General features: G+C 40.6%; 1 protein-coding gene across 3 annotated transcripts in view; it reads left to right on the top strand.

Annotated features, from left to right (window-relative positions):
* Positions 1 to 24,800, top strand: part of CD163 (CD163 molecule) — a 34,828-nt gene extending 10,028 nt beyond the window's left edge. Inside the window, exons 7-17 of one of the 3 annotated variants that reach the window (XM_027093107.1) lie at positions 7,618 to 7,932; positions 8,030 to 8,344; positions 8,714 to 8,806; positions 8,885 to 9,199; positions 10,320 to 10,640; positions 18,246 to 18,554; positions 18,913 to 18,948; positions 19,152 to 19,259; positions 20,499 to 20,594; positions 21,671 to 21,723; positions 24,566 to 24,800. In XM_027093107.1, the coding sequence (XP_026948908.1) occupies positions 7,618 to 7,932; positions 8,030 to 8,344; positions 8,714 to 8,806; positions 8,885 to 9,199; positions 10,320 to 10,640; positions 18,246 to 18,554; positions 18,913 to 18,948; positions 19,152 to 19,259; positions 20,499 to 20,594; positions 21,671 to 21,693 (1,931 nt within the window). In that variant the 3' untranslated portion in view covers positions 21,694 to 21,723; positions 24,566 to 24,800. Of the gene's footprint in view, positions 1 to 7,617; positions 7,933 to 8,029; positions 8,345 to 8,713; positions 8,807 to 8,884; positions 9,200 to 10,319; positions 10,641 to 18,245; positions 18,555 to 18,912; positions 18,949 to 19,151; positions 19,260 to 20,498; positions 20,595 to 21,587; positions 21,724 to 24,565 lie in introns of all 3 variants that reach the window. The other 2 variants (XM_027093109.1, XM_027093108.1) reach the window with 2 other exon arrangements.
* The last annotated feature ends 2,369 nt before the right edge of the window (positions 24,801 to 27,169 follow it).

The raw sequence follows: 27,169 nt of genomic DNA, 5'->3' as shown, positions 1-27,169 counted from the left end.
TATCTGGTAGATTGGTTACATTTCCCAAACTTAGAGAAATGGCCTTTTGTGGGAAATGTCCTATGTTTCAGCAGCACACTCCCCTCTGGTCACCAGAGCTATATGCTCTAGGGTTGCCCCCCATGTTGACTGCACAAGTCCTTCTGATGTGTTTGGCATGGGGTAGCTGGCTGCAGAGACCAGGGGTGTCCCAGGACTAGTGCTGTTTCACTGTGGGTTGAGCCAGGTTCTACAATGGGTGATTGCAGAGCCAGAGTTCTCAGATCTAGTGTCATACTGCTGGTGGGTAGAGCTTTTTCCTGACATGGCTGGCTGTGGGTTCCGGGGTGTCCCAAAGCTAGTGTTGGCCTGCTGGTGAGTGGAGCTGGTTCCTGGGGCAGATGGCTGAGGGGTCCAACATGTCTCAGAGTTGGTGTCCACCTGCTTGTCAGTGGGACCAATGTCCAAGGGATCCTGGGGCTGGTGCCCACCTACTGATGCATGAAGCCATGTCCTGGGGCTAATGCCAGCCACTGGAAGGTAGACAGGTCCTGGGGTCCCAGCTATAGGGCCCAGGAATCCCAGAGCTGGTGTTGGCCTGCTGATGGACAGGGCCAGGGTCCCAGAGGTGCTGGTACTGGCCTCCTGGTGGGTGGGCTGTGTCCTGACAAGGCAGGTTGTGGGGCTACGGTGGTCCTAGGGCTGGGGTCTGTCCACTGGGGGATAAGGCTTGTCCCAGGGCCAGCACCAGCCCTCTGGTGGGTGGAGCCGGGTCCCAGGGGCTCTGGCTGCAGGGCCCTAGTGGTCCCTACGCTAGTGCCGGCCCACGGTCGTGTGGGGCTGGGTCCTGGGCCCTCTGGTGGGCAGGGCCATGTTCCAGGGTAGCTGTGGGCTCAGGATGTCTCAAGGAAGCCTGCCTGCTGGTAGGGGCAGTAGTGGGGGAGGGGTGTTGCTGCCTGATAAATTGGTTGGTCTCACAGTACTGGTGCTGACAGGCTGGTGAGTGGGTCTGAGTCCTGGTGCTAATAAGCTGAAGAGAGGATTCCAAAAATGACTTTTTCTAACACCAGTATCCTTGTGGTAGAATGAGCTCCCCAAAATGACTGCTGCCAGTGTCTATGTTCTCAGGGTGAACTCCAGTCACCTCCTGCCTCTCCGGGGGGCTCTCCAAGGTCAGCAGGTGGATCTGACCCAGGCTTCTTTCAAATTACTGCTTCTGCCCTGTGTCCCGGAGAGGGTGAGATTTTGTGTGTGTCCTTTATGAGTGGAGTCTCTATTTCCCACAACCCTCGGCTCTCCCAAAAGTAAGCCCTGCTGGCCTTCAAAGCCAAACGTTCTGGGGGTGCAGGACCCCTGCGCTTGTCTTCCTGGTGCAGGATCCCTGGGCTGGGAGCCCGATATGAGACTTAACTTCTCAAGTTGGATGCTTAATTAATTTTGATTCTTTCCTGTTTATTAATATAACCATTTGAGGTTATAGGTTTTCCACTGAGTGTACCAGTAGCTATATCGTATAATTGATGAATTGATGCTCTGTGAATCTGGGACACAGAACTTCCTATGACTGTTATGTGGTCATTGTGAATTGCTCTTTTTAGTATTATAAGGTTTCCATCTTTTATGGTTGAACAATTTTTTTTTTCTGGCTATGCCACACAGCTTGTGGGATCTTAGTTCTCCGACCAGGGATTGAACCTGCGCCCTCGGCAGTGAAAGCGAGGAGTCCTAACTACTGGACCGCCAGGAAATTCCCCCCAAATTTTTGTTCTGAATCAAATTTGTCTGATGTTAATATCTCACCTGTTGCTTTATTTTCTATTCTCTTACTTTCAACCTTTACAAATAATTTTGTTCCAGGTGCGTCACTTGTACTCATAATAGAATTGGGATTTATGTTGAAAAGGACTCTGATAGAGTTACTTTTTTGAAATGGGAGATGTATTTGACCTTAACTTAGTCATATTATGCGTTATTATGTTGTCATAACTATATATGACATAATATTTATTGTCGTGTAATATGCTACAACTGAAAACATATTTCACTCTATGACCTTTATGGGGCCTTTGCATGTGTTTGGGAATGTGTAAGCATGTTTGTATGTCTGATAATTTCCTTCTAAATTTAGAAAGGGTTGTCTATTTTCCTATTAATTTATTTTATTTAATTAGTATGAAGTTCAGCGGCAACTACAAGAAATACCACCTGAGTGGCTAAAGAAAAAAACATTTTTTTTCTCATTTAAAATAAGTCAAATAGGTAAGAAGTTTAAGGCTGTTTGGGTGGTGCTGTGGTCACCAAGAAACACCTAGAGTTGTTCTTCTGCAGTAATTTATCAAATGCTACTGGACAAGGATAATGAGTTGCCCTGCAAGTGATGAAATGTGTTGGTGAGCCAGTTAGATAGACCTGGTTCTGCCCTCTGAGAAGCTGCTCTCTGCGCGCTGTCCTTCATGAGCCCAGGTGCTCTTCTCAGGGCAGTACTTCCTAGTGCGTCTTTCTCATAGTCAATTCTAAGTTCAGTTTGGAGAGTATACCTGTCCGGGGGCTGCACAGCTTTCACAACCCACTCTCTGCTGATACTGATTTAGGGACCCTTGGATCGCTTTTAGGGTTGAGTAATCATTAGCCGACGTCGGCTGCCCTCAAAGTGAGCAAAAAATTCTCTCCAAACTTAGTAGGCTTCTAGTCTGTTTGCTTTAACCCAATGCCATGTGAAGGTAGCAACAAAGAATCAATTGCGTACTTTGATCTGTCCTGTGACCAGGCCCTTCCTCTTAATTTATTTGCCACTCCCTCACGAAATTAGTATTTATCCTTCCATTTCTTCTTGCAGTCTAGCTTCTTCTAGACTGAGCTTACCTCTCTCTCAAGTGTTAAAAGTGGCAAGGAGGATTCATGCCATGTCAACATTCTGATATTTTTCTTTCTTTATACCTTTATAAAAGTATACTTTTCTTTTTTTACACTTTTCCCAGTATGTTCTCAAAGTTTTCGGCTTTAGTAAGCACGTGGTTTTCTTTTCAAGGTGACATTTGTCCAAATATCTTACCATGGATAACATGACTTATTAGCTTTCCGGCCTACAATATCTGAGTCATTAGTATATTCTGCCCATGAATTCCATTCAACCACATCCAAAATTTAGATTTTATTACTAGAGTACCTCACTTACGATAACACATTCTGAATTATTTAGGATTCTATTAAGCCGCCTATAATAGAAATCGCACATAGCATTAATCTGCAACTTAAGGTGGGCCCCTCTCTTTACAAAATTATATTTTTGTTTGCTATCTGCCGTATGTGCACTTTGCTTCCTTTTGTAAACTCTCTTACTATATTTCTGTAGCTTTTTGGAAGCTCTTCTATTAATACTTATTTTGGGGCCTAGATTTTAGCTCTCTCCTTGTTTTTCTAGAAATAGAGTTTGTAATTTTATTTTTTGATTACTTGATACTTTCAGAAGATTTCCAGGAAAAAGTTATGGAAATACCGTCTCTGTGCCTGTCAAGTTCAAACTACGAATTCCATAATCTGTTCAAATTCTTAGACTTTTTATAAAGCACAAGGTTTTATGGCTGATAGAGGCCAGAACTAAGTAAAGCTGGAAGACTAGAAAGACAAAGTAACAATTTATCCCTGACACGTAGTTTAGACAAGCCAGCTACGAAGAAGTCTAAGAATTTTGGTCACAAAATTGCTTTGAATCCCGGACATTTTGTTTGTGATGACTGTATATTTGCTGTAGAGGACATCTGAACCTAAGAAATAGTTCATTTGAGTTGTGTTTTATTTTACTAAAGTCTAAAAAATAATTTTGGGACTAGAATGATTTATACTTCTTCAGAGTCTGGAAAGGAATAAATGATGAAAATGTATCAATGCTTCTTTAAAGCATATTGTGTATTTTATCTATTACTAAACGAAAGGAAGTAACTCTAATTAATTATTTCTTATATTTGTTCTTCATTTCTCCATTTCTTCATTTCTTCATTTCTACAGAAAGAAATGGATACAGATTTAGTTACTGATGTCAGGGAAAGTTTAACTTATTGATTAAAGGAGCTAAATCCAGGCACAAAAATTCAATTAATGGCTTTTATGTTAAAATGCACTCATAGGTTTAACAGGAAAAAAAAATCCCTTAAAGGGGTAAATTACCAATATTCTAACCATGTACACAGAGTAAATGGTATAAGGAAGCCAATCTGTGGTACAGATTAATGTTTTACAAGCAGATTCATGAAATAAAGGCTGAGGATACAGTCTCCAAGACATTTCTGGGTGGAAGAATTTCTCTTTTGCCCTGAACTCAAATATTTTATGACAAAGGAAATAAGAGGATACTTACAGAAGGGACTTGTTTTCAAGTGCTTCACAGGTTTTCACCATTAAAGAGAAAGTTATTTGTTTTTGCTTTTTTTTGGTTGGGGGGAGGTTGTTTTTTCACTGGTTGTGTTTTATTTTGTTCGAGATTGATCTAGATGAGAGAGCAAGAGGTTAAAAGAAAGCTGAATTCGGCTCAATCTAAGAAACTGTTTTTATTTCAAGGTTTAGGTCTGTCCAAAAGTGGAATAGGATTATATGAATATTAGCTAATGATATCTTGGAGGAATTTCATGCTCAAATAATGATTCAACAAGATTAAATCAAGGACTTGACTCAAGAATCTCATTATTTGTGTTGTAGAGGCATTATTTGCTTTAAAGTCTTAGCTGTGTTTAGAAAGCAACGTGTTCTTCAACTCAAATTTGGATAGAACTTGCTTTGTACATATTTAATGGATAAGTGGTGAAATTTTTGCGTGCTGAGTTATTTTATGCTTCTATAATAGAGAATATAGTAAGATCTAGAACACTTTAGGAAATTGGCGAGGGCTGATAGTATATCTGTGTCATGCTGATAGTAATGTTGAGGGATCGTAAAAATTAGTGATATCTAACAGCAGGCATCTCTAAAAGACTTATACCTTTTAGAAAGTCCAATTTCATATGCATTTCCTTTCTTTCCTCTCTTTTAAGATAAATTAAAGGAAATAGTTTGTATCTCGCACGTAACTTGAATTACCGCTGAATATGTTAAAAGAAACTCACACTTATCTTGATGAGTGTGCTCTCAACCCGGCAAAGAATGTCCTTAAAACCTGAGCCCCATTTCTTCAGCTTTATTTCTGGTGTGTCTTTTCTTTACGTTTGAAATTCCAACCATGGTAAATTATCCATAATTTCTCAATGACATCATGCTATTTCATGACTGTATTCTTTAAATGCCGTATCACACATTATTTACTTGGCAAACTCCTCATCTTTTTATCAAACTCAGTTCAGATTTAATAGAGCTGGTGACTCCTTCATTTGTTAGTTTTGTATCTAAAATATGTATCTAGTTTTGGACTCAAATTATTATTTGAACATGTGTATCTTCTACTAAATTATGTGTTCTTGAAGGAGAGAGCAATTAATGAGAAACTGAGCAGCCTTGAAAAGAAGTAATTTTTTCCCAGGTACATAAGGTTGGGAAATACGTAATAAGTAGAGAGAAAAGTGTCTGCAGAGGTACAGAAGCTTGAGAAAGCACATTTAGGCTGAGGTATCCGGTATGATTGGTAGAGTAATAGATGTTAAGGCTTTTCAGGTGACATCATAGAGTATTTTCAAGTATGCTAAGAAAACAATGCTTATTACCCCCCCTTAATTTGAATAGATGGGTGATATTGGGGAAGCTGCCAAAGCTCTCTGTGCTGCAATTTCCTCAAAAGAAAAAAATGGTGATAATAATAATAATAATATCTACTCCCTCATGGGAATTACACAGCAAGTGATCAATACATGTTAGCTACTGTGGTTATGATTATTATTAGTAGTACTAGAATGATCTATCCTCACTGATAGACTGAACTCTGTGCCCATCCAATGCCTAAAATATTGTAGGTTCTTAATAATATTTGTTAAAAAGATAAATTATTATATAAGTAGTAAAGAAACACCGACTTACCTTGAAGACAAAGAAATTACATGAAAATATTTGAACTTCAATAATACACTCTTGGTCATGGTGTAGATTTATTGGAAAGAGGATTTAGAAGCTAGGAGACCACTTAGGAAGCTATTGCAAAAGTCTACATGACAGGGCTTCCCTGGTGGCATAGTGGTTAAGAATCCGCCTGCCAATGCAGGGGACATGGGTTCGATCCCTGGTTGGGGAACTAAGATCCCACATGCCGCGGGGCAACTATGCCCGTGCGCCACAACTACTGAGCCTGCGCTCTAGAGCCCATGAGCCACAACTACTGAAGACCATGTACCTAGAGCCTGTGCTCCGCAACAAGAGAAGCCACTGCAATGAGAAGCCCGTGCACCACAACGAAGAGTAGCCCCCGCTCGCCGCAACTAGAGAAAAGCCCGCGTGCAGCAACGAAGACCCAATGCAGCCAAAAATAAATAAATTAAATAAATACATAAAAAGTCTACATGACATATGATGACAAATTACATCAAAGTAACTGTAAATATGGAGGAAAAGTATGCTGGAGGACTGACACATACTGGTGGCTTCTTCATGTGTGGTGTATTGTAGGGGATCACGATTCTAGGCTCTCTAGTATACTGCCTGGCTTCAAATCCTTGCCCTTCACTAATTTGCTGTGCGACCTTAGCAAATTACTACAGTTCTCTATGTTTTAGTTTCCTTGTCTGTAAAACTGGAATGTTATTAATAGTTATACCCTAAGGCAATTGTAAGGATGAAATAATGTTTGTTAAATACTTACTAAAATGCCATATATATATATATATATATATATATATATACACACACACACAAGATAAGTGTTCACTTTAATATTCACTACTATCATTATTACCATGATTTATGGGGAGATAAAAAGGGGGTCCAATTTCAGGTGATTCTAATTTGGTCCTGGATACCATTAATTGAGTAAGGAATATCATGGGCTTGTCAGTACATAATTCATTCCATTTTGAACACCTTAAGTTCCAGATGTCCAAGTAGATCTGCTTATACATATAAATTTAAAGAGAAATGTATAGATGAAAACATATTTATTGGCAGGTAAGAGAAGATGTCCATTGAGAAGATGAGAAAGGAGGATAGAACTTTGGTTGGGGAACACACGAAAGGTTCTGTCAGGCAGGAAGGAGGAGAAAACAGGGAAAAGGAGCATCTCGGGTCAAGTGTGACAGGGAAGAAGAGGTCTGCTGTTCATTTTAGAAACAGGAAGTGTTGATATATTAAAAATCCTTACCTAGAACCATTTGAAATGGTTGGGGCAGACCGCTTGGGTGAAGGACTGCATATAGGGCTAAAAAGTAGAAAGAATGGACACCCATTATCTGTGGTCTCCAATGTGATGCTTAATATAGGCAAAATACTGAAAGGAAAGAGTAATCATGCTCCAGGAATTACAGGTTCCAGGAGGCAAAGTTCCAGAACTGTCTCTGATGAAGTGGTCCAATGAAGGATGGGGAGGTCTGGAATTTGCTAAGCCGAACTCTAGGCAGAAAAGCCAAGAGGAGAGAATAGCTTCCCTTTCTCACTTTTCACTCCCTGCCTCACTCTCATCATGAAGGAAAATCTTGGAATCATGTTGTCTCTCACTGAAATATTATTTTTCAGCCCACAGGGAACCCAGACTAGTCGGAGGGGACATTCCCTGCTCTGGTCGTGTTGAAGTGAAACATGGCGACACCTGGGGCACCGTCTGTGATTCTGACTTCTCTCTGGAAGCGGCCAGCGTGCTATGCAGGGAATTACAATGCGGCACAGTCGTCTCTATCCTGGGGGGAGCTCACTTTGGAGAAGGAAACGGACAGATCTGGGCTGAAGAATTCCAGTGTGAGGGGCACGAGTCCCATCTTTCACTCTGTCCAGTAGCACCCCGCCCAGACGGGACTTGTAGACACAGCAGGGACGTTGGAGTAGTCTGCTCAAGTGAGGCCCAGAGCACATGTTCAACGTGTTCCCATACTGTGAAGAGGGTAGGGTTAGGTAGTCACAGACATCTTTTTACAGCCCTGTCTCCTTTCAGGATACACAGAAGTTCGCTTGGTTCATGGCAAGTCCCCATGTGAGGGAAGAGTGGAGCTCAAGATTCTTGGGACGTGGGGATCTCTCTGCAACTCTCACTGGGACATGGAAGATGCTCATGTTCTCTGCCAGCAGCTTAAATGCGGAGTTGCCCTTTCTACCCCAAGAGGAGCACCTTTTGGGAAAGGAAGCGGGCAGGTCTGGAGGCACATGTTTCACTGCACGGGGACTGAGCGGCACATGGGAGATTGTCCCATGACTGCTCTGGGTGCGTCGCTGTGTTCTGTGGGGCAAGTGGCCTCTGTAATCTGCTCAGGTAAGAGAAAAAGGCCAACGATGAGCCTCTCCCACGGTGGTGTGCCTTAAGAGAGGGCGTAACGATAGCGAAGAACAGAAGTAAAAGGGAGTGATCCGTTTTGAGGGATCGTGAGAAGTGTGCCAGAATAGTAACTTCATTTATCTTTTCAGAGGGAAAGTAAACTTAATTTTCATGGGCCTCATCATTATTTAGTGCTTAACCATGTGCCTTCTCAGAGTACCTGATTCATTCCCAGCCTGGTTGACCCACCCACCTTTCTCTAAAGCTATGTTTGTCCTAGCGCACCTATTTAACACTCCAGCTGACCTCCTTTCCTCACCCCAACTTTTTGTATCTCTTGTGACTGATGACGTTTGGTGTTTGCAGGAAACCAGAGTCAGACGCTACCCCCGTGCAATTTATCATCCTCGGACCCAACAAGCTCTCTTTTTTCAGAAGAAAGTGGTGTTCCCTGCATAGGTAAGAATCAGTGACCAGTCTATGAAAATGATCTCAAAATCCTTAGAAATGCATTTATATTTTATTTTCTCTTTGCAGGGAGTGGTCAACTTCGCCTGGTAAATGGAGGCGGGCGTTGTGCTGGGAGAATAGAGATCTATCATGAGGGCTCCTGGGGCACCATCTGTGATGACAGCTGGGACCTGAATGATGCCCACGTGGTGTGCAAACAGCTGGGCTGTGGAGGGGCCATTAATGCCATCGGTTCTGCTCATTTTGGGGAAGGAACAGGGCCCATCTGGCTGGATGAGGTGAACTGTAATGGAAAAGAATCTCGTATTTGGCAATGCCATTCCCATGGCTGGGGGCGGCATAACTGCAGGCATAAGGAGGATGCAGGAGTTATCTGCTCAGGTAAGTTCTGCATAATTACAATTGATTATAATTGTATAAGAAAGGACTGAGGTGGGGCAAAGGGTAGTGAAGGATATTAATCTGAGCAAATTCCCTAAAATACAGGTTCAGAGGGAACACTTGTGAGATTCAGGCTGCCAGAAGTGTGGATTTGATGAATTAGTGCTACCTCATGTGCAAGGTAGTATCATATCAGAAAGAGAAAAATTCAGAAGTGAGTTTGCATATCATGAAAATGACAGCAAAACTAATCATAAGTTCTTTTATAAACATATGTGGAGCTGGATGTTGGGTAAGGATTTAGTGTACCACTTGACGATAGCTGTATTAATAAAGTAGATTAAAAAGGACAGCAGAAGTACATTTGGTGCTACATTCTACAGAGAAGAAGATAATCACCACGCCCAAGTCATTTTTAATGACAGATAAATTACCATAACAGGACACTGCTCTTGTTTTGTCTACATGGTAAGATTTTAGAAAGCATTGTGAAGTACAGAAATGTACTCAGTTGTAGTGTATGGGAAAAAAAGAGTGCTGTGACTTAGGGAAGTGACAAATTCTGTACGCCAGAAGAGATTTTACTATCGATCACATTCAGTGACGTAAATCTGGTAGAGGACATACACAACAGAACTGTGAAGTGTCAGAGAGGGAAATATTTCATTTTAAGGAAATGTATATAAAACATTGGTTTTAGTGGCTGAGTATCTCAATAAATTTTAACTATCAAGGACAACTGCCCAAAAATGAACAGAATAGGGTTAGAAAGCTAAAAGTACAGTAATTTAGGGAGAAAAAAAATCCAAACTATGTAATTCATAAAAGGCTCTGAGCCTTTGATTAAGGTTTAGAAGTCAACTTAGAATCACTGTTGGCATTCTAAAGAGGTCTCTAATTACAAAATCCAAGACTAGAAAACCAGAAATATTTATAGAACAAATACTATATTTTAACAAAATCTACCAAATCATCCAGAAGTTTCTAAAGAATTACTAGTAATGAAATTACTAGTGTATCGTACCTATTTTTAAATCCATTTTCACATCAGAGTAAAGAGAGAGAGTCCTCTGAATCTTCAGAAAAGATTTAAAACTGCTAACTCTCTATCTCACCCCAGAGTTCATGTCTCTGAGACTCATCAGTGAAACCAGCAGAGAGACCTGTGCAGGACACCTGGAAGTTTTTTACAATGGAGTTTGGGGCAGCGTTGGCAAGAGTAACATGTCTGCAGCCACGGTGGGAGTGGTATGCAGGCAGCTGGGCTGTGCGGACAAAGGGAGCATCATCCCTGCATCTTCAGACAAGACGATGTCCGGACACATGTGGGTGGACAATGTTCAGTGTCCTAAAGGGCCTGACACCTTATGGCAGTGCCCATCATCTCCATGGAAGAAGAGACTGGCCAGCCCCTCGGAGGAGACCTGGATCTCGTGTGCCAGTGAGTATCTGTTGGACTGTATGAAACTTCCATTCTGTAGCTCCACTAGCATCTTCTGATCTAACTAAGCAAGAATGAGTAAACTTTGGTTAATCCTTATTCTACCTGGATAATGTAATGGGTTGTATTTAAGTTGGCCTGCAGGTACTCAGGATCAGTGATCATTTCCCCAAAAACTATCATACTCTGACGGTCTTCTCAAAATTTTATTCAGTTGCTATCTCTGTGAACAAATGAGGAGAAGAGAATATGTAATTCAGCATTTGACTATTGAATCGCCCCATTTTTCTTTCAAATAGTATCTCGTCACACTTAATATAAAGCAGTCAGAAAGATCAATCCTGAATTATTTTCCCATTCTACACCTTTTTAAGCTGGAAGAAGATTTCTATCTACCTGGCAGTTTGAGAGAATTTAACATTATATATTTACAATGTTAACTTTATCTATTTGACATTTCCTAAGTCACACTAACATTCTTTTTTAAAAAATTTTATTGGAGTATAGTTGACTTACAATGCTGTGTTAGTTTCACGTGTCACACTAATATTCTTATGTCCAGGACGAAATACACCCAGTTTGCTGGAGGGACATATACTTTCATAAAAGATGAATTTTGTAAAAATGTAAAATTTAGGGCTTCCCTGGTGGCGCAGTGGTTGAGAGTCCGCCTGCCGATGCAGGGGACACGGGTTCGTGCCCCGGTCCGGGAAGATCCCACATGCTGCGGAGTGGCTGGGCCCGTGAGCCATGGCCGCTGAGCCTGCACGTCCGGAGCCTGTGCTCCGCAATGGGAGAGGCCACAAAAGTGAGAGGCCCGCATACCGCAAAAAAGAAAAAGAAAAAAAAAAGTAAAATTTAAAATACACATTAAATAAGCAAAGTTTTAAAACATATTTTTTTATATCATAATCCTTTTATTTTTAAACATCTTTATTGGAGTATAATTGCTTTACAATGGTGTGTTAGTTGCTGCTTTATAACAAAGTGCATCAGCTATACATATACATATATCCCCATATCTCCTCCCTCTTGCGTCTCCCTCCCACCCTCCCTATCCCACCCCTCTAGGTGGACACAAAGCACCAAGCTGATCTCCCTGTGCTATGCAGCTGCTTCCCACTAGCTATCTATTTTACATTTGGTAGTGTATATATGTCCATGACACTCTCTCACTTCTACCCAGCATACACTTCCCCCTCCCTGTGTCCTAAAGTCCATTCTCTACATCTGTGTCTTTATTCCTGTCCTGCCCCTAGGTTCTTCAGAACCATTTTATTTTTTTATTCCACTTATATGTGTTAGCATATGGTATTTGTTTTTCTCCTTCTGACTTACCTCACTCTGTAGGACAGACTCTAGGTACAACCATCTCACTACAAATAGTTCAATTTCGTTTCTTTTTATGGCTGAGTAATATTCCATTGTATACATGTGCCGCATCTTCTTTATCCATTCATCTGTCAATGGACACTTAGGTTGCTTCCACATCCTGGCTATTGTAAATATAACTGCAATGAACATTGTAGTACATGACTCTTTTTGAATTATGGTTTTCTCAGGGTATATGCCAAGTAGTGGGATTGCTGGGTCATATGGTAGTTCTATTTTTAGTTTTTAAGGAACCTCCATACTGTTCTCCATAGTGACTGTATCAATTTACATTCCCACCAACAGTGCAAGAGGGTTCCCTTTTCTCCACACCTGCTCCAGCATTTATTGTTTCTAGATTTTTTGATGATGGCCATTCTAACTGGTGTGAGGTGATACCTCATTGTAGTTTTGATTTGCATTTCCCTAATGATTAGTGAAGTTGAGCATTCTTTCATGTGTTTGTTGGCCATCTGTATATCTTCTTTGGAGAAATGTCTATTTAGGTCTTCTGCCCATTTTTGGATTGGGTTGTTTGTTTTTTTGATATTGAGCTGCATGAGCTGCTTGTAAATTTGCTTGTAAAATTTGTAAATTTTAATCCATTTCGAGTTTATTTTTGTGTATGGTGTTAGGGACTGTTCTAATTTCATTATTTTACATGTAGCTGTCCAGTTTTCCCAGCACCACTTATTGAAGAGGTTGTCTTTTCTCCATTGTATATTCTTGCCTCCTTTATCAAAAATAAGGTGACCATATATGCGTGGGTTTATCTCTGGGCTTTCTGTCCTGTTCCATTGATCTATATTTCTGTTTTTGTGCCAGTACCATAGTGTCTTGATTACTGTAGCTTTGTAGTATAGTCTGAAGTCAGAGAGCCTGATTCCTCCAGCTCCATATTTCTTTCTCAAGATTGCTTTGGCTCTTCGGGGTCTTTTGTGTTTCCATACATATTGTGAAATTTTTTGTTCTACTTCTGTGAAAAATGCCAGTGGTAGTTTGATAGGGATTGCATTGAATCTGTACACTGCTTTGGGTAGTATAGTCATTTTCACAATGTTGATTTTTCCAATCCGATAACATGGTATATCTCTCCATCTATATGTATCATCTTTAATTTCTTTCATCAGTGTCTTATAGTTTTCTGCATACAGGTCTTTTGTCTCCTTAGGTAGGTTTATTCCTAGGTATTTTATTCTTTTTCTTGCATTGGTAAATGGGAGTGTTTTCTTAATTTCACTTTCAGATTTTTCATCATTAGTGTATAGGAATACAAGAGATTTCTGTGCATTAATTTTGTATCCTGCTACTTTTCCAAATTCATTGATTAGCTCTAGTAGTTTTCTGGTAGCATGTTTAGGATTCTCTATGTATAGTATCATATCATCTGCAAACAGTGACAGCTTTACTTATTCTTTTCTGATTCGGATTCCTTTTATTTCTTTTTCTTCTCTGATTGCTGTGGCTAAAATTTCCAAAACTATGTTGAATAATAGTGGTGAGAGTGGGCAACCTTGTCTTGTTCCTGATCTTAGTGGAAATGGTTTCAGTTTTTCACCATTGAGAACGATGTTGGCTGTGGTTTTGTCATATATGACCTTTATTATGTTGAGGTAAGTTCCCTCTTTACCTACTTTCTGAAGGGTTTTTATCATAAATGGGTGTTGAATTTTGTCAAAAGCTTTTTCTGCATCTATTGAGATTACCATATGGTTTTTATCCTTCAGTTTGTTAATATGGTGTATCATGTTGATTGTTTTGTGTATATTGAAGAATCCTTGCTTTCCTCGGATAAACCCCCTTGATCATCGTGTATGATCCTTTTAATGTGCTGTTGGATTCCGTTTGCTAGTATTTTGTTGAGGTTTTTGTTTTTGTTTTGTTTTGTTTTGTTTGCAATATGCAGGCCTCTCACTGTTGTGGCCTCTCCCATTGCGGAGCACAGGCTCCGGACGCACAGGCTCAGCAGCCATGGCTCACGGGCCCAGCCTCTCCGTGGCATGTGGGATCTTCCCAGACCGGGCCACGAACCCGTGTCCCCTGCATCGGCAGGCAGACTCTCAACCACTGTGCCACCAGGGAAGCCCTCTCATAGCGTTTTGGTCAGAAAAGATACTTGATACGATTTCAATTTTCTTAAATTTACCAGGGCTTGATTTGTGTCCCAAGATATGATCTATCCTGAAGAATGTTACATGAGCACTTGAGAAGAGAGTGTATCCTGTTGTTTTTGGATGGAATGTCCTATAAATATCAATTAAGTCCATCTTGTTTAATGTATCATTTAAAGCTTGTGTTTCCTTATTTATTTTCATTTTGGATGATCTGTCCATTGGTGAAAGTGGCGTGTTAAAGGCCCCTACTATTATTGTGTTACTGTCGATTTCCCCTTTCATAGCTGTTAGCATTTGCCTTATGTATTGAGGTACTCCTATGTTGGGTGCATAAATATTTACAATTGTTATATCTTCTTCTTGGATTGATCCCTTGATCATTATATAGTGTCCTTCTTTGTCTCTTGTAATAGTCTTTATTTCAAAGTCTATTTTGTCTGATATGAGAATTTACTCCAGCTTTCTTTTGATTTTCATTTGCATGGAATATCTTTTTCCATCCCCTCAATTTCAGTCTGTATGTGTCCCTAGGTCTGAAGTGGGCCTCTTGTAGACAGCATATGTATGGGTCTTGTTTTTGTATCCATTCAGCCAGTCTATGTCTTTTGGTTGCAGCATTTAATCCATTTACATTTAAGATAGTTATCAATATGTACATTTCTATTACCATTTTCTTAATTGATTTGGGTTTGGTATTATAGGTCTTTTCCTTCTCTTGTGTTTCCTGCCTAGAGAAGTTTCCTTAGCATTTGTTGTAAAGCTGGTTTGGTGGTGCTGAATTCTCTTAGCTTTTGCTTATCTGTAAGGGTTTTAATTTCTCTGTCAAATCTGAATAAGATCCTTGCTTGGTAGAGTAACGTTGGTTGTAGGTTTTTCCCTTTCATCACTTTAAATATGTTCTGCCATGCCCTTCTGGCTTGCAGAGTTTCTGCTGAAAGATCACCTGTTAACCTTATGGGGATTCCCTTGTATGTTATTTGTTGTTTTTCCCTTGCTGCTTTTAATATTTTTTCTTTGTATTTAATTGTTGATAGTTTGATTAATATGAGTCTTGTCATGTTTCTCCTTGGATTTATCTCGTATGGGACTCTCTGTGCTTCCTGGACTTGATTGTTTCCTTTCCCATATTAGGGAAGTTTTCAACTATAGTCTCTACAAATATTTTCTCTTCTTTCTCTGGGACGCCTATAATTCATATGTTGGTGCATTTAATGTTGTTCCCGAGGTCTCTGAGACTGTCCTCAATTCTTTTCATTCTTTTTTCCTTATTCTGCTCTGCAGTAGTTAATTTCCACTATTTTATCTTCCAGGTCACTTATCTGTTCTTCTGCCTCAGTTATTCTGCTATTGATTCCTTCTAGAGAATTTTTAGTTTCATTTATTGTGTTCTTCATCATTGTTTGTTTGCTCTTTAGTTGTTCTACGTCCTTGTTAAACGTTTCTTGTATTTTCTCCATTCTATTGCCAAGATTTTGGATCATCTTTACTATCATTATTCTGAATTCTTTTTCAGGTAGACCACCTATTTCCTCTTCATTTGTTTGGTCTGGTGGGTTTTTACGTTGCTCCTTCATCTACTGTGTATTTCTCTGTCTTCTCATTTTGCTTAACTTACTGTGTTTTAGGTCTCCTTTTTGCAGGCTGCAGGTTCGTAGTTCCCGTTTTTTGTGGTGTCTGCCCCCAGTGGGTAAGGTTGTTTCAGTGGATTATGTAGGCTTCCTGGTGGAGGGAACTGGTGTCTGTGTTCTGGTGGATGAGGCTGGATCTTGCCTCTCTGGTGGGCAGGACCACATCCGGTGGTGTGTTTTAGGGTGTCTGCAATCTTATTCTGATTTTAGGCAGCCTCTCTGCTAATGGGTGGGGTTGTGTTCCTGTCTTGCCAGTTCTTTGGCATAGGGTGTCCAACCTTGTAGCTTGCTGGTCGTTGAGCGGAGCTGGGTCTTAGTGTTGAGATGGAGATCTCTGGGAGAGCTTTCACCGTTTGATATTACATGGCGCTGGGAGATCTCTGGTGGACCATGTCCTGAACTCAGCTCTCCCACCTCATAGGCACAGGCCTGACTCCTGGCTGGAGCACCGAGGGCCTGTCCTCCACATGGCTCAGATGAAAAGGGAGAAAAAGAAGAAAGGAAGAAAAAAATAATAAAATAAATTAAAGTTATTAAAATAAATAAAATATCATTAAAAATTATAATCATGAAAGAAAGAAAGAAGAGAGCAACCAAACCAATAAAGAAATCCGCCACTGATGACAAGTACTAAAAACTATACTAAAAACAAACAAAAAAGACAGAAAGCAGAACCCTAGGACAAATGGTAAAAGTAAAGCTATACAGATAAAATCACACAAAGAAGCATACACATACACACTCACAAAAAGAGAAAAAGGAAAAAGCAATGTATATCTATACACAAAGAAAAAGAAAGAGAGCAGCCAAACCAATAAACAGATCTACCAATGATAATAAGCTCTAAATACTAAACTAAGGTAAACATAAAACCAGAGACAGATTAGATGCAGAAAGCAAACCCCAAATCTACAGTTGCTCCCAAAGTCCACCGCCTCTATTTTGGGATGATTCCTTGTCTATTCAAGTATTCCAGAGATGCAGGGTACATCAAGTTGATTGTGGAGTTTTAATCCACTGCTCCTGAGGCTTCTGGGAGAAAATTTCCCTTTCTCTTCTTTGTTTGCACAGCTCCTGGGGTTCAGCTTTGGATTAGGACCCACCTCTGCGTGTAGGTCATCTGAAGGCGTCTGTTCTTTGCTCAGACAGGACGGAGTTAAAGTAGCAGCTGATTCGGGGGCTCTGGCTCACTCAGGCCGGGGGGAGGGAGGGGCACGGAGTGCGGGGCGAGCCTGCGGCGGCAGAGGCCAGTGTGATGTTGCACCAGCCTGAGGTGCGCCGTGTGTCCTCCTGGGGAAGTTGTCCCTGGATCCCGGGACCCTGGCAGTGGCGGGCTGCACAGGCTCCCCGGAAGGGGGATGTGGACAGTGACCTGTGCTCGCACACAGGCTTCTTGGTGGCGGCAGCAGCAGCCTTAGCGTCTCATGCCCGTCTCTGGGGTCTGTGCTGATAGCTGCGTCTCACACCCACCTCTGGAGCTTGTTTAGGCGGTGCTCTGAATCCCCTCTCCTCGCGCACCCCGAAACAATGGTCTCTTGCCTTTTAGGAAGGTCCAGACTTTTTCCCTTACTCCCTCCCGGCTAGCTGTGGCGCACTAACCCACTTCAGGCTGTGTTCATGCAGCCAACCCCAGTCCTCTCCCTGGAATCTGACTTCCGAAGCCCAAGCCTCAGCTCCCAGCCCCGCCCGTCCCGGCGGGTGAGCAGACAAGCCTCTCGGGCTGGTGAGTGCCGGTCGGCACCGATCCTCTGTGCGGGAATCTCGCCGCTTTGCCCTCCGCACTCCTGTTGCTGCGCTCTCCTCCGCGGCTCCGAAGCTTCCCCTGCCCACCCCCCGTCTCCACCAGTGAAGGGGCTTCCTAGTGTGTGGAAACCTTTCCCCCTTCACAGCTCCCTCCCAGAGGTGCAGGTCCTGTCCCTATTCTTTTGTCTCTGTTTATTCTTTTTTCTTTTGCCCTACCCAGGTACATGGGGAGTTTCTTGCCTTTTGGGAAGTCTGAGGTCTTCTGCTTGCATTCGATAGGTGTTCTGTAGGAGTTGTTCCACATGTAGATATATTTCTGATGTGTCTGTGGGGAAGAAGGTGATCTCCATGTCTTACTCCTCCGCCATCTTGAAGTTCTCTCCTTTATTGGAGTATAATTGCTTTACAATGCTGTGTTAGTTGCTGCTGTATAACAAAGTGAATCAGTTATACATATACATATGTTCCCATATCTCCTCCCTCTTGCGTCTCCCTCCCACCCTCCCTATCCCACCCCTCTAGGTGGTCACAGAGCACCGAGCTGATCTCCCTGTGCTATGCAGCTGCTTCCCACTAGCTATCTATTTTACATTTGGTAGTGTATATATGTCCATGCCACTCTCTTACTTCATCCCAGCTTACTAAAACAGAGATTTTTAAAAGAGTTTCAAATCTCTCTTTTCCCCTGTGACCTCCTGGGAGTTTTATCTTCTCAGAAATGATCTAGGTGTCTCTCTCTGGCTTTTCAGACAAAATAAGACTTCAGGAAGGAACCACTAATTGTTCTGGACGTGTGGAGGTCTGGCATGGAGGTTCCTGGGGCACAGTATGTGATGACTCCTGGGACCTTGACGATGCTCAGGTGGTGTGTCAACAGCTGGGCTGTGGCTTAGCTTTGGAGGCAGGAAAAGAGGCGGCGTTTGGCCAGGGGACGGGGCCCATATGGCTCAATGAACTGAAGTGCAAGGGGAATGAGTCCTCCCTGTGGGATTGTCCTGCCCTGTCCTGGGGCCACAGTGACTGTGGCCACAAGGAGGACGCTTCTGTGAAGTGCTCAGGTGAGTGCAGGGAGTCTGGACTGAGCTTGGAATCTCTGGCAACAGAGAGAGGGTGGGCCGTGAAGTGCATTATGGAAGGCCTGGAAGGACCAACCCAGGGATCTAGTGGGGAAAGAATCATGTATGTTTCAGTCTGAAGAATGATGAAAACACGTGTTGTTATACATTGGCCTTCACCGAGGACAAGCACATAACTTACATGTATCTGTGTGCAGAGAGACGAAAAACTAGGCACCTCTAGTTTTGGGTGGGAAGGAGTAATTTTCTTGGTTGAGAGGCTAAAGCCTCAGACAGGAAACAGACGTAGTGGTTCCATATGTTACTCCCAGAACTGAGTCTCTCCTCTTTTCTCCTACAGAAATTGCAAAGAACAAAGGATCACTAAATGCCACAGGTATCCAAGGGGATTATGAGCATGGGGCTAATTGTCTGCACTGTTCAGAATCCCTCTTATTAAGATACTTGGGGTCAGAAGTTCTGAGGGTTTGAAATATACTTCAGCAATCCTGTATCTGACTTAAGAGAGGGATAGTAACTGGTGACCCAGGTCATTTAGCTACGACGTCATTACCTCTTGTGATGTTTACCTGTGCCCAGGTCACTCATCCGTTGTTGCATTTGGGATCCTTGGGGCCATTCTGTTCGTCTCTCTCACCGTACTCCTCTTGTGGATTCAGAAGCAAAGACAGAGACAGCAGCTTACAGGTCTGAGCCACATTATGTTGTCTCTAACGTTTCTATGGGATAAGAAGTTTCTTGGGATAATCAAACCAAAAAAAAAAATGAGATTCAGGTATCAAATGGCCAGAAAGAAGAAACCTAGTAGAGATCTAAGCAGTTTCCCAAAAGAGGGAACAAGAATTCAGAGAAGAAAAGGGGCACTGCTTGTACTGATGATTGCTATACATTATCCACATGTATAATTGGGACATTATAGAATTGATAGTTTAGAATGAGTATGCTTGTACGGTTCAGGATGACCCCTTTATTGCCCAAACATTTATTTGCTCCTACTATATACTTATTACTGATTTCACTGTCCCATCAAGAAATGTGCTAGGTTCTGAAGATGGTTCAGACTCAGATAATCAAGTGTTTTTGTCTTCATGGAATTTCCAGTCTAGTGGAAGAGATATATATGTAAACAAATAAATTGCAATGTATTATTGTACAGTATTACGAATAAGGAGCAAAGGGGCACAGAGAATAATTTACTGAAAGGGGAAGGAGAGTATTGGAGGCTTCTAGGAAGTTTTGAGACAAATTTTGAAGATAGAGATCAAAGAACTGGGTAAAATGCATTCCAGGGAAAGAGAAAAAAATGTACAAGTGTAGAGAAGCTTAAAGGATGGAACGTTTATTGTTTTGGGGGGAAGTAAAAGTTGAGTTCAAGGAGAGAAGCTCCTGATAAGGCTGAAGAAGAGGGAGGAAACAAGTAATGAAGTTCTGTGTTGCCCAGTAAGGTTAGTAGTCATTAAAGAGTATAGTGTAGGGGAGCGAAGTAGTCAGGCAGGCTCTTACAAAGTTCTGTTTGGCAATGGGATGTCTGAGGGGTTGAAAGAAAACCACGTTACTGACAAGGATAGGATTTTGAAATTGTTGAGACGAAAGATGAAAAGGACTTTACAGTGAGAGTGAAAGGGAAAGGATAACTGTTATAAAGATGCTAGATAAATTGCCAGTGAATTACAGAAGACTGCTGGCTGCCTCGGGGGAGAGACTGGGTTGTTATAAGATGGCAGCTGGAGACCCAGTTTAGCCTCACCCTATTACATTTGAGTTTGTGGCATCGTGAGGGTAAAGCTTGGTAGTAGGATGGAATGGAAACAAGACTAGGGCATGGGTCACGATTAGCTGTGTTTGCACTGCTGGGAAAAAGCACACATAGGGAAGGAAAGTTTTATTATGGCCCTCTGATCCCTAAACTACAACCTCTGTTGCCAGTTTCCTCAAGAGGAGAGAATTCTGTCCACCAAATTCAATACCGGGAGATGAATTCTTGCCTGAAGGCAGATGATCTGGACCTACAGTATTCCTCAGGTCTGTGAGTTCTTTGAGGGTCTGTAGCCCTGGGGTTCAGACCAGTAGCTGCAGTCGAAGCTGAGGCATTCTACTTTACATAGTAGTGGAAAGAAATCTCAGACATAATAGGAAGTCTGTGATGTACAAAAGGAAGAAAAGCAGGAATGAACTAAAAATTATTCTTAGAGAACATAAAAACTGTAGTCAAGAGGAGACCTCTGGCTAAGAGGTCCATGATTATTTCTGACAGAGGAACCATGTGGTAGAATATTATGACTTGGACCTCTTTTTATTAAAACAGAAATTAATCTTCTAAAAGTTAAACTTTTCATATCTCTTTCATAGTTTCTTCCATTCCCACTCCCTGCTACTTTCCTTTCTCTAACATATTTATTATATTTTTCTAAAAGTTTAAACTTTCTATATCTTCATCCCATCAGAAGCCATCCTTATGCACAGGACTAGCCTTATTTCCCATTGCATAATAAGTCTTTCTTTGTCCTCTGACTTCTATTTAGCACCAATTCTACCTCTAGGAAGCGTAACTCTCCTGGGTTGTAAGAAATATCGCAATAGCCACCTCCTCTATGAAGGCTCAGTGCCTTCTCAATAGTCCCTACCTTCTGAGAGGGACCTGCCTCACTTCTTCAATCCAAGGGATTTGGTATTTGCCAAAACTAACGCAGGGAAATATATATAAGGCGTAGGAAAGACTTTCTGTGCCTCTTAAATCACACTGTTTGTCTTCCTAATTGTGAACATTGTTTTGTTTTGTTTTTAACGTCTTTATTGGAGTACAGTTGCTTTACGATCATGTGTTAGTTTCTGCTGTATAACAAAGTGAATCAGCTATACATATATATATATATATATATATATCCCCATATCTCCTCCCTCTTGCGTCTCCCTCCCACCCTCCCTATCCCACCCCTCTAGGTGGTCACAAAGAGCTTCTAAGGCACTTGAGGGGAGGTCTGATTTATTTCCCAGTAATTATTTTCTTCTTTTCAGAAAATTCCAATGAGTAAGATGGTTTTAATGATGCTGGACTAATTTCTATGTCTAAATCTCTTCCTATTTCTGGATGAAAGAAGGAGACCACTCTGAGGTACAATGAAAAGGAAAATGAGAATTATAACCCAGTGAGGTGGGTGAGAAGAATTTATTCATCATTGTTCAAAACAGATTCCTTTTGAGAATTGAGAACACCTCTGGTATTAAAAAGAAAGAAAGAATGTATATACACATGTATTTCCATATATATGTTTATGTTTGTATGTATATCCATACTCAGAATATGCAACAACTTTTTATAAATATGACTCTTGTCCATCCCTTAGTTACATATATTTTAAGCAATAGCAATTGTACATCATGTTGCTAAGGAGAAGCTGGGTAAGTAAATATAAATAACTTTTCTAAAGATATAATGAGTCATTTCAGAAAAGAGATAAGACATATCTACAGTTGCATAATGCCTGCTAGGGTAAAGATAGTATAAGATACTATAGGAGTATAGAAAGCTTGACAGTTTGGAGACAGTTTGGAGAGATTGTGAAGATGTGATGTTCAAGATAAACATCACATGACTGAAAGATAGACCATTCTAGGGAAAGGACATAGCATGTACAAAATGTGGCATAGAAGAGAATCACACCTTTGGGGAACAGTAAGTTTTTCATTCAAAAATATATTATGTTAAAAAAAATATTGAACATATTGGTGATGACAAGTGGTGGCCTGAGCACTGAAGATACAGATATAAAAGATGCTATTGACAATGACATGATTGTTTAACGAAAGATCTCACAGTCTTTGTGTGGGAGTGTGGAGAGGCTACGTGGAGGGAGGGGAGTGATGAGAAGCTAGGCGGGGAAGGCTGGGTAAAGCCCAATGACAAATGGTCTTATCTGTTGTATTTCATGTTCATACTTTATTTTAGGGACTGTTGGGGAGATGGTGGGCTTTGGAAGATAAAGCTGGGGCAAGATAGGATCAGATTTGCATTTTATAATTTGCTTTCATGAGGAACGTGTAACAAAAAAAGTGAATAAGGCAAAAAATTTAAGGTATACATCAAAAATAAAAGATGGTGAAATGAGTTAGTAGGTACATCTTCTATTTTTTTTAATTAATTTATTTATTATTTATTTTTGGTTGCACTGGGTCTTTGTTGCTGCGCGCAGGCTTTCTCTAGCTGCGGTGAGCGGGGGCTACTCTTCATTGCGGTGAGCAGGCTTCTCACTGCGGTGTCTTCTCTCGTTGCCGAGCACGGGCTCTAGGTGCACGGGCTTCAGTAGTTGTGGCACACGGGCTCAGTAGTTGTGGCTCTCGGGCTCTAGAGTGCAGGCTCAGTAGTTGTGGCACACGGGCTTTCTTGCTCCACAGCATGTGGGATCTTCCTGGACCAGGGCTCGAACCCGTGTCCCCTGCATTGGCAGGTGGGTTCTTAACCAACTGTGCCACCAGGGAAGCCCCACGTTTTCTATTTTTTAAAGCGATTTTGGGAGGACTACACATTTGGAAATGATATATGGCAAAAGTATGGGGTTTTTTGTAGGGATATTTTACATGACATATGAGAAATACAGATTGAGACAGAAAAAATTCGGAATTCTTAAAAGTATATAAATGTAAAGTGTAATATATTTATATACACATACACATAGAGCTGTTATAAATTGTATACAGGATAAAGTGTTAATATATGTATAGAAAACATATATAGTATTATAATATATATATATACATAAAACCAATTGTTAAGACAAAGACAAAGACAACATCTAATAATTGGGCAAAGTTATGAAAAACGGTTCACAAAAAATGAATTTTAAATGACTACTAAATATTTTTAAAATGCTCAGGTTCACAGTATGTCTGGGAAATTCAAATTATGATTAACAATGAGATATTGCTTTATATAAATCAGACAAAAATTTAAAACAGCACCAATATTTCTTGTTGGTGGGAATACAGAGAAAAATGTAATTTCAAACATTGCTGTTGGAAATGAGAAGTGTGGTAGCCTTTGGAGAAAGCAATTTGGAAACTTCTATTAATTTTTAAAAACATACTTCACAGATCCTTCGATCCAATAATTCTACCCCTAAAAATTTCTTCCTTACAGATAAAGCTATTAGTATGTAAGAACAAATATACAAGGTTCCTTTCTGCAGCCTTGTTAGTACTGCCCAAAAGCTGGAAACAAAATGAATGCCAATCAGTGGGGTAGTGGCTGGAAAAATTATAGTGCAGCCAACTAAAAAAGGAAAAATCATGCACAAAATTTAATATGATTCCAATTTTGTGTTCATGTTATTGAATACAATTAAACATATTTACATCTATAAAATTATCCTGTGTATACATGTAAAGAAACATTAAAAAATTCTAACAGACTGTAAACTAAGGACTGTGAATGACTTTTTAAAAAAGTTTTATTGGAGTATAGTTGCTTTACAATGTTATGTTAGTTTCTACTGTACAGCAAAGTGAATCAGCTATACATATATCCCCTCTTTTTTGGATTTCCTTCCCATTTAGGTCACCACAGAGCATTGAGTAGTTTTGATTGATAATCTCAACTATATGAATATTATTCTGATGTAATAAATGATGATTAAACTACCTTTTCCTTAAAGAGTAATCACTACTGAGCCACTGCTTCAGAATCACATGGGGGTGCTTTTAAACATGGCATTTCTCCACTGTAGTTCTCTGGAATAGAAAGAATTCTTACGCACACTGAAGTTTGAAAACCTTTGCATTTAAGTTTTCTGTTCAGGAAAGTAGTATGATTTTTAATATATGTGAGTGAGAGAGCATGTGTGTGTGTGTGTGTGTGTGTGTCTGTGAGAGCGAGAGGAAGAGAGAGAAAGAGACCGAGGGACAGATGTAATGTAATACATTATATTACATTATAATGTAATTCTTCTAGTATGTGCGTATGAAGAGAAAAGTAACACTCTTTCTATTTATGTCTTTAGTTCAGCATTTAAGATACCTTGATGAAGACCTGGACTATTGAATGAGCAAGAATCTACCTGTATACTGAAGATTACAGTACAGTCCTTTGTCTCCTAGTATTCCAAAGACCGCTGATGAATTTCTAAAAATTAAATTGGTGAATGTGACTACTAAAAATTGTATGCAAGACTTTCAAGGGTATTAAAAGGAATACCCTTTTAATAAATAAATAAAAAGGAATATTGCTGATTTGAATTTGTCTTCACTTCTTGTTCTTGATTTTATGAATTTCTGAATGGGCTTTCTGACTTTTTTAGGATTTTATAAATATGTATTTTTATTTGACAATGTTTTCATTTGCATGTATCTTTTTCTAGTTTGGTTTAAATAATAATTTTCTTCTTATTACCAAATCAAACTTATTTTTCCTGTACTTTTTTAATGAAGGGAAAGTTAATGATTTTTGAAGGTTTTATTAATAACGTACGGTTATCTCTACAACGCATGACGCTCTTGGGTTCTTTCATTTCTTTCTGTCACTGTAACTCTGATCACTGACAAAAAATGCACAGCAAAGCCTGCTAAGGGTACAAAGACTCAATGGCTCACTTCCTCGTTTCTTAGGGCAGCATAACTAAAGCTGAAATGAATGCATAAATTATGTCTTTTCTATATAAATATATACTCTTACAGTAAAAGTTTATATTTTACTAAAAATCACTTATCCATGTAACATATTAATATAAAGAAAGGTTAACATTTAAAGAAAGATATATAGTAATTCAAGACTGTTTAGAGTTTATTGACTTGTTGAATATCCAAGTGTTGGATGCAACTCGATTTCTAACCCTTTCTCAGTATTTGAGTACTGCAGGCACCCTTTTCTAGCACTTAGGGCTTCAAAGCAACTATCATGTAGAAACATGACATTTGTCTCATTTCCCTTTTCTTTTGCACCTCTCGTCAATTTCAAAGACAGATCTTCCTCGACTTACAATGGGGTTACCTCCTGATAAACCCGTGGTAAATTGAAACTATCCTAAATCGAAATGCTTTTAATACTCAACCTCCCGAACAAGATAGCTTAGCCTAGCCTACCTTAAGTGGGCTCAGAACGCTTACATTAGCCTACAGTTGGGCAAAATCATCTAATACAAAGCTTATTTTGTAATGTTGAATATCTCACATAATTCATTGAATGCTGCGCTGAGAACGAAAAATGGGATTGTTGTCTGGGTACAGAATGGTTGTCCGCCCTCGTGATGGTGTGACTGATGGGGGGCTGTGTCTCGCTGCCACCACTGCCCAGCATCACGAGAGTATCCAGCAGCACGTCACTAGCCTGGGAAGAGATCAAAATTCAAAACTAGAAGTACAGTTTCTACTAAATGTGTATTGCCCTGTCTCACCTCTACACGTGCTTGGGTCCTTTTATCCTTAATCCTATTTCAAAATCAAATTTATAACGACGGACTGGAAAAGATTCAGCGTCACCTTTCCTTTTACTGTTTAGCATGTAATGTGAGGATTTCACCCCTGAGTCAGTTGAAAGCAACTTCTAATAGAAAGAGGAACAGCACAGAAATAGACAAAAAAGAGCAACATTTCCACCTACAGGAACTAATGAGCGCTCAGAATGAAACGTAAGTTTGATATATGTTCTCCCCAGAGAGAAAGCTTAGAGGCTTAGCTGAGAGTAAGGGGGGGGGGGGCCCATGCAGAACACGAGGGGGCTGTCCCACTGGGACCACATTTGTGTATGATGTCTCAAACTATCTAGTGCATGGACTGTGGACCTGACTAGAGCTGCCAGCTTATGGGCAGAAAAACCCAAAGGTGAAGGGTAGAGAATACTCACCTGGCCTTCCTAGATGGCCCATCTTTATAATACTGTCATCTTTATCCTTATATACAGCACAGAGAATATCTGTATCTGAGCAGCTAAGATAAAGTTCTCTGGGTCAGAGACAAATATCTGGAAACTCTTTCACAGATCCTCAGATTCTATAGGGTTTCCCATATCCTTATACCTAGGCATTAACCTCAGCTCAGTTAGGGCCCCAAATACTTCCTCATGCTCACAGGTATACCAGGAATGGACTTCCTAACCCAGTCCTGACCTGTGTCCCCCAGGTATTTCTATCATACATGAAAGTGAGATTTTTAAGAACTCTTAACCCAGGGTCATTGAAAAGTCTCTAAAGCCCAGAGAGGAGGAATTGTTTCCCCAGACCATGTAGTAAGGAACATATTTTTCAGTACCTCACGTTAATGGAACCCCTCCCTTCCATATCTGTATATATATATTTTCTAGGCTCCACATTGAGATAATGTGTTCATTAACCTCACTGAAAAGGGGGGGAAATGAGAAAAATACACTGAAAAGGATACATTGAAAAGGATGGTCATTGCAGATAGGACATATAGCCAAAAGGCCACATTTAAGGGTACACTGGTGCCTGATTCAGACTCACACATGAAGATGCAAATAAGGATAAAGGAATTCTCTGCCCCAGTTCTGTCACCTTCTGAGTTATCAGGATGATGAAGCCACAGGAACAATGGGATTAATGAATGTCTCAGTTGAATTAGCCAGGCCTGATCCTATATATATCATAAAGGAA

This window comes from Aethalodelphis obliquidens, unplaced genomic scaffold (genome assembly GCF_003676395.1).
Source record: "Aethalodelphis obliquidens isolate GAN/ISIS:26980383/991018 unplaced genomic scaffold, ASM367639v1 scaffold83, whole genome shotgun sequence".
NCBI classification, from domain to species: domain Eukaryota; kingdom Metazoa; phylum Chordata; class Mammalia; order Artiodactyla; family Delphinidae; genus Aethalodelphis; species Aethalodelphis obliquidens.
The sequence above is the reverse complement of the archived record's forward strand: the minus strand, read 5'-3'. Positions and strand labels throughout refer to the sequence as shown.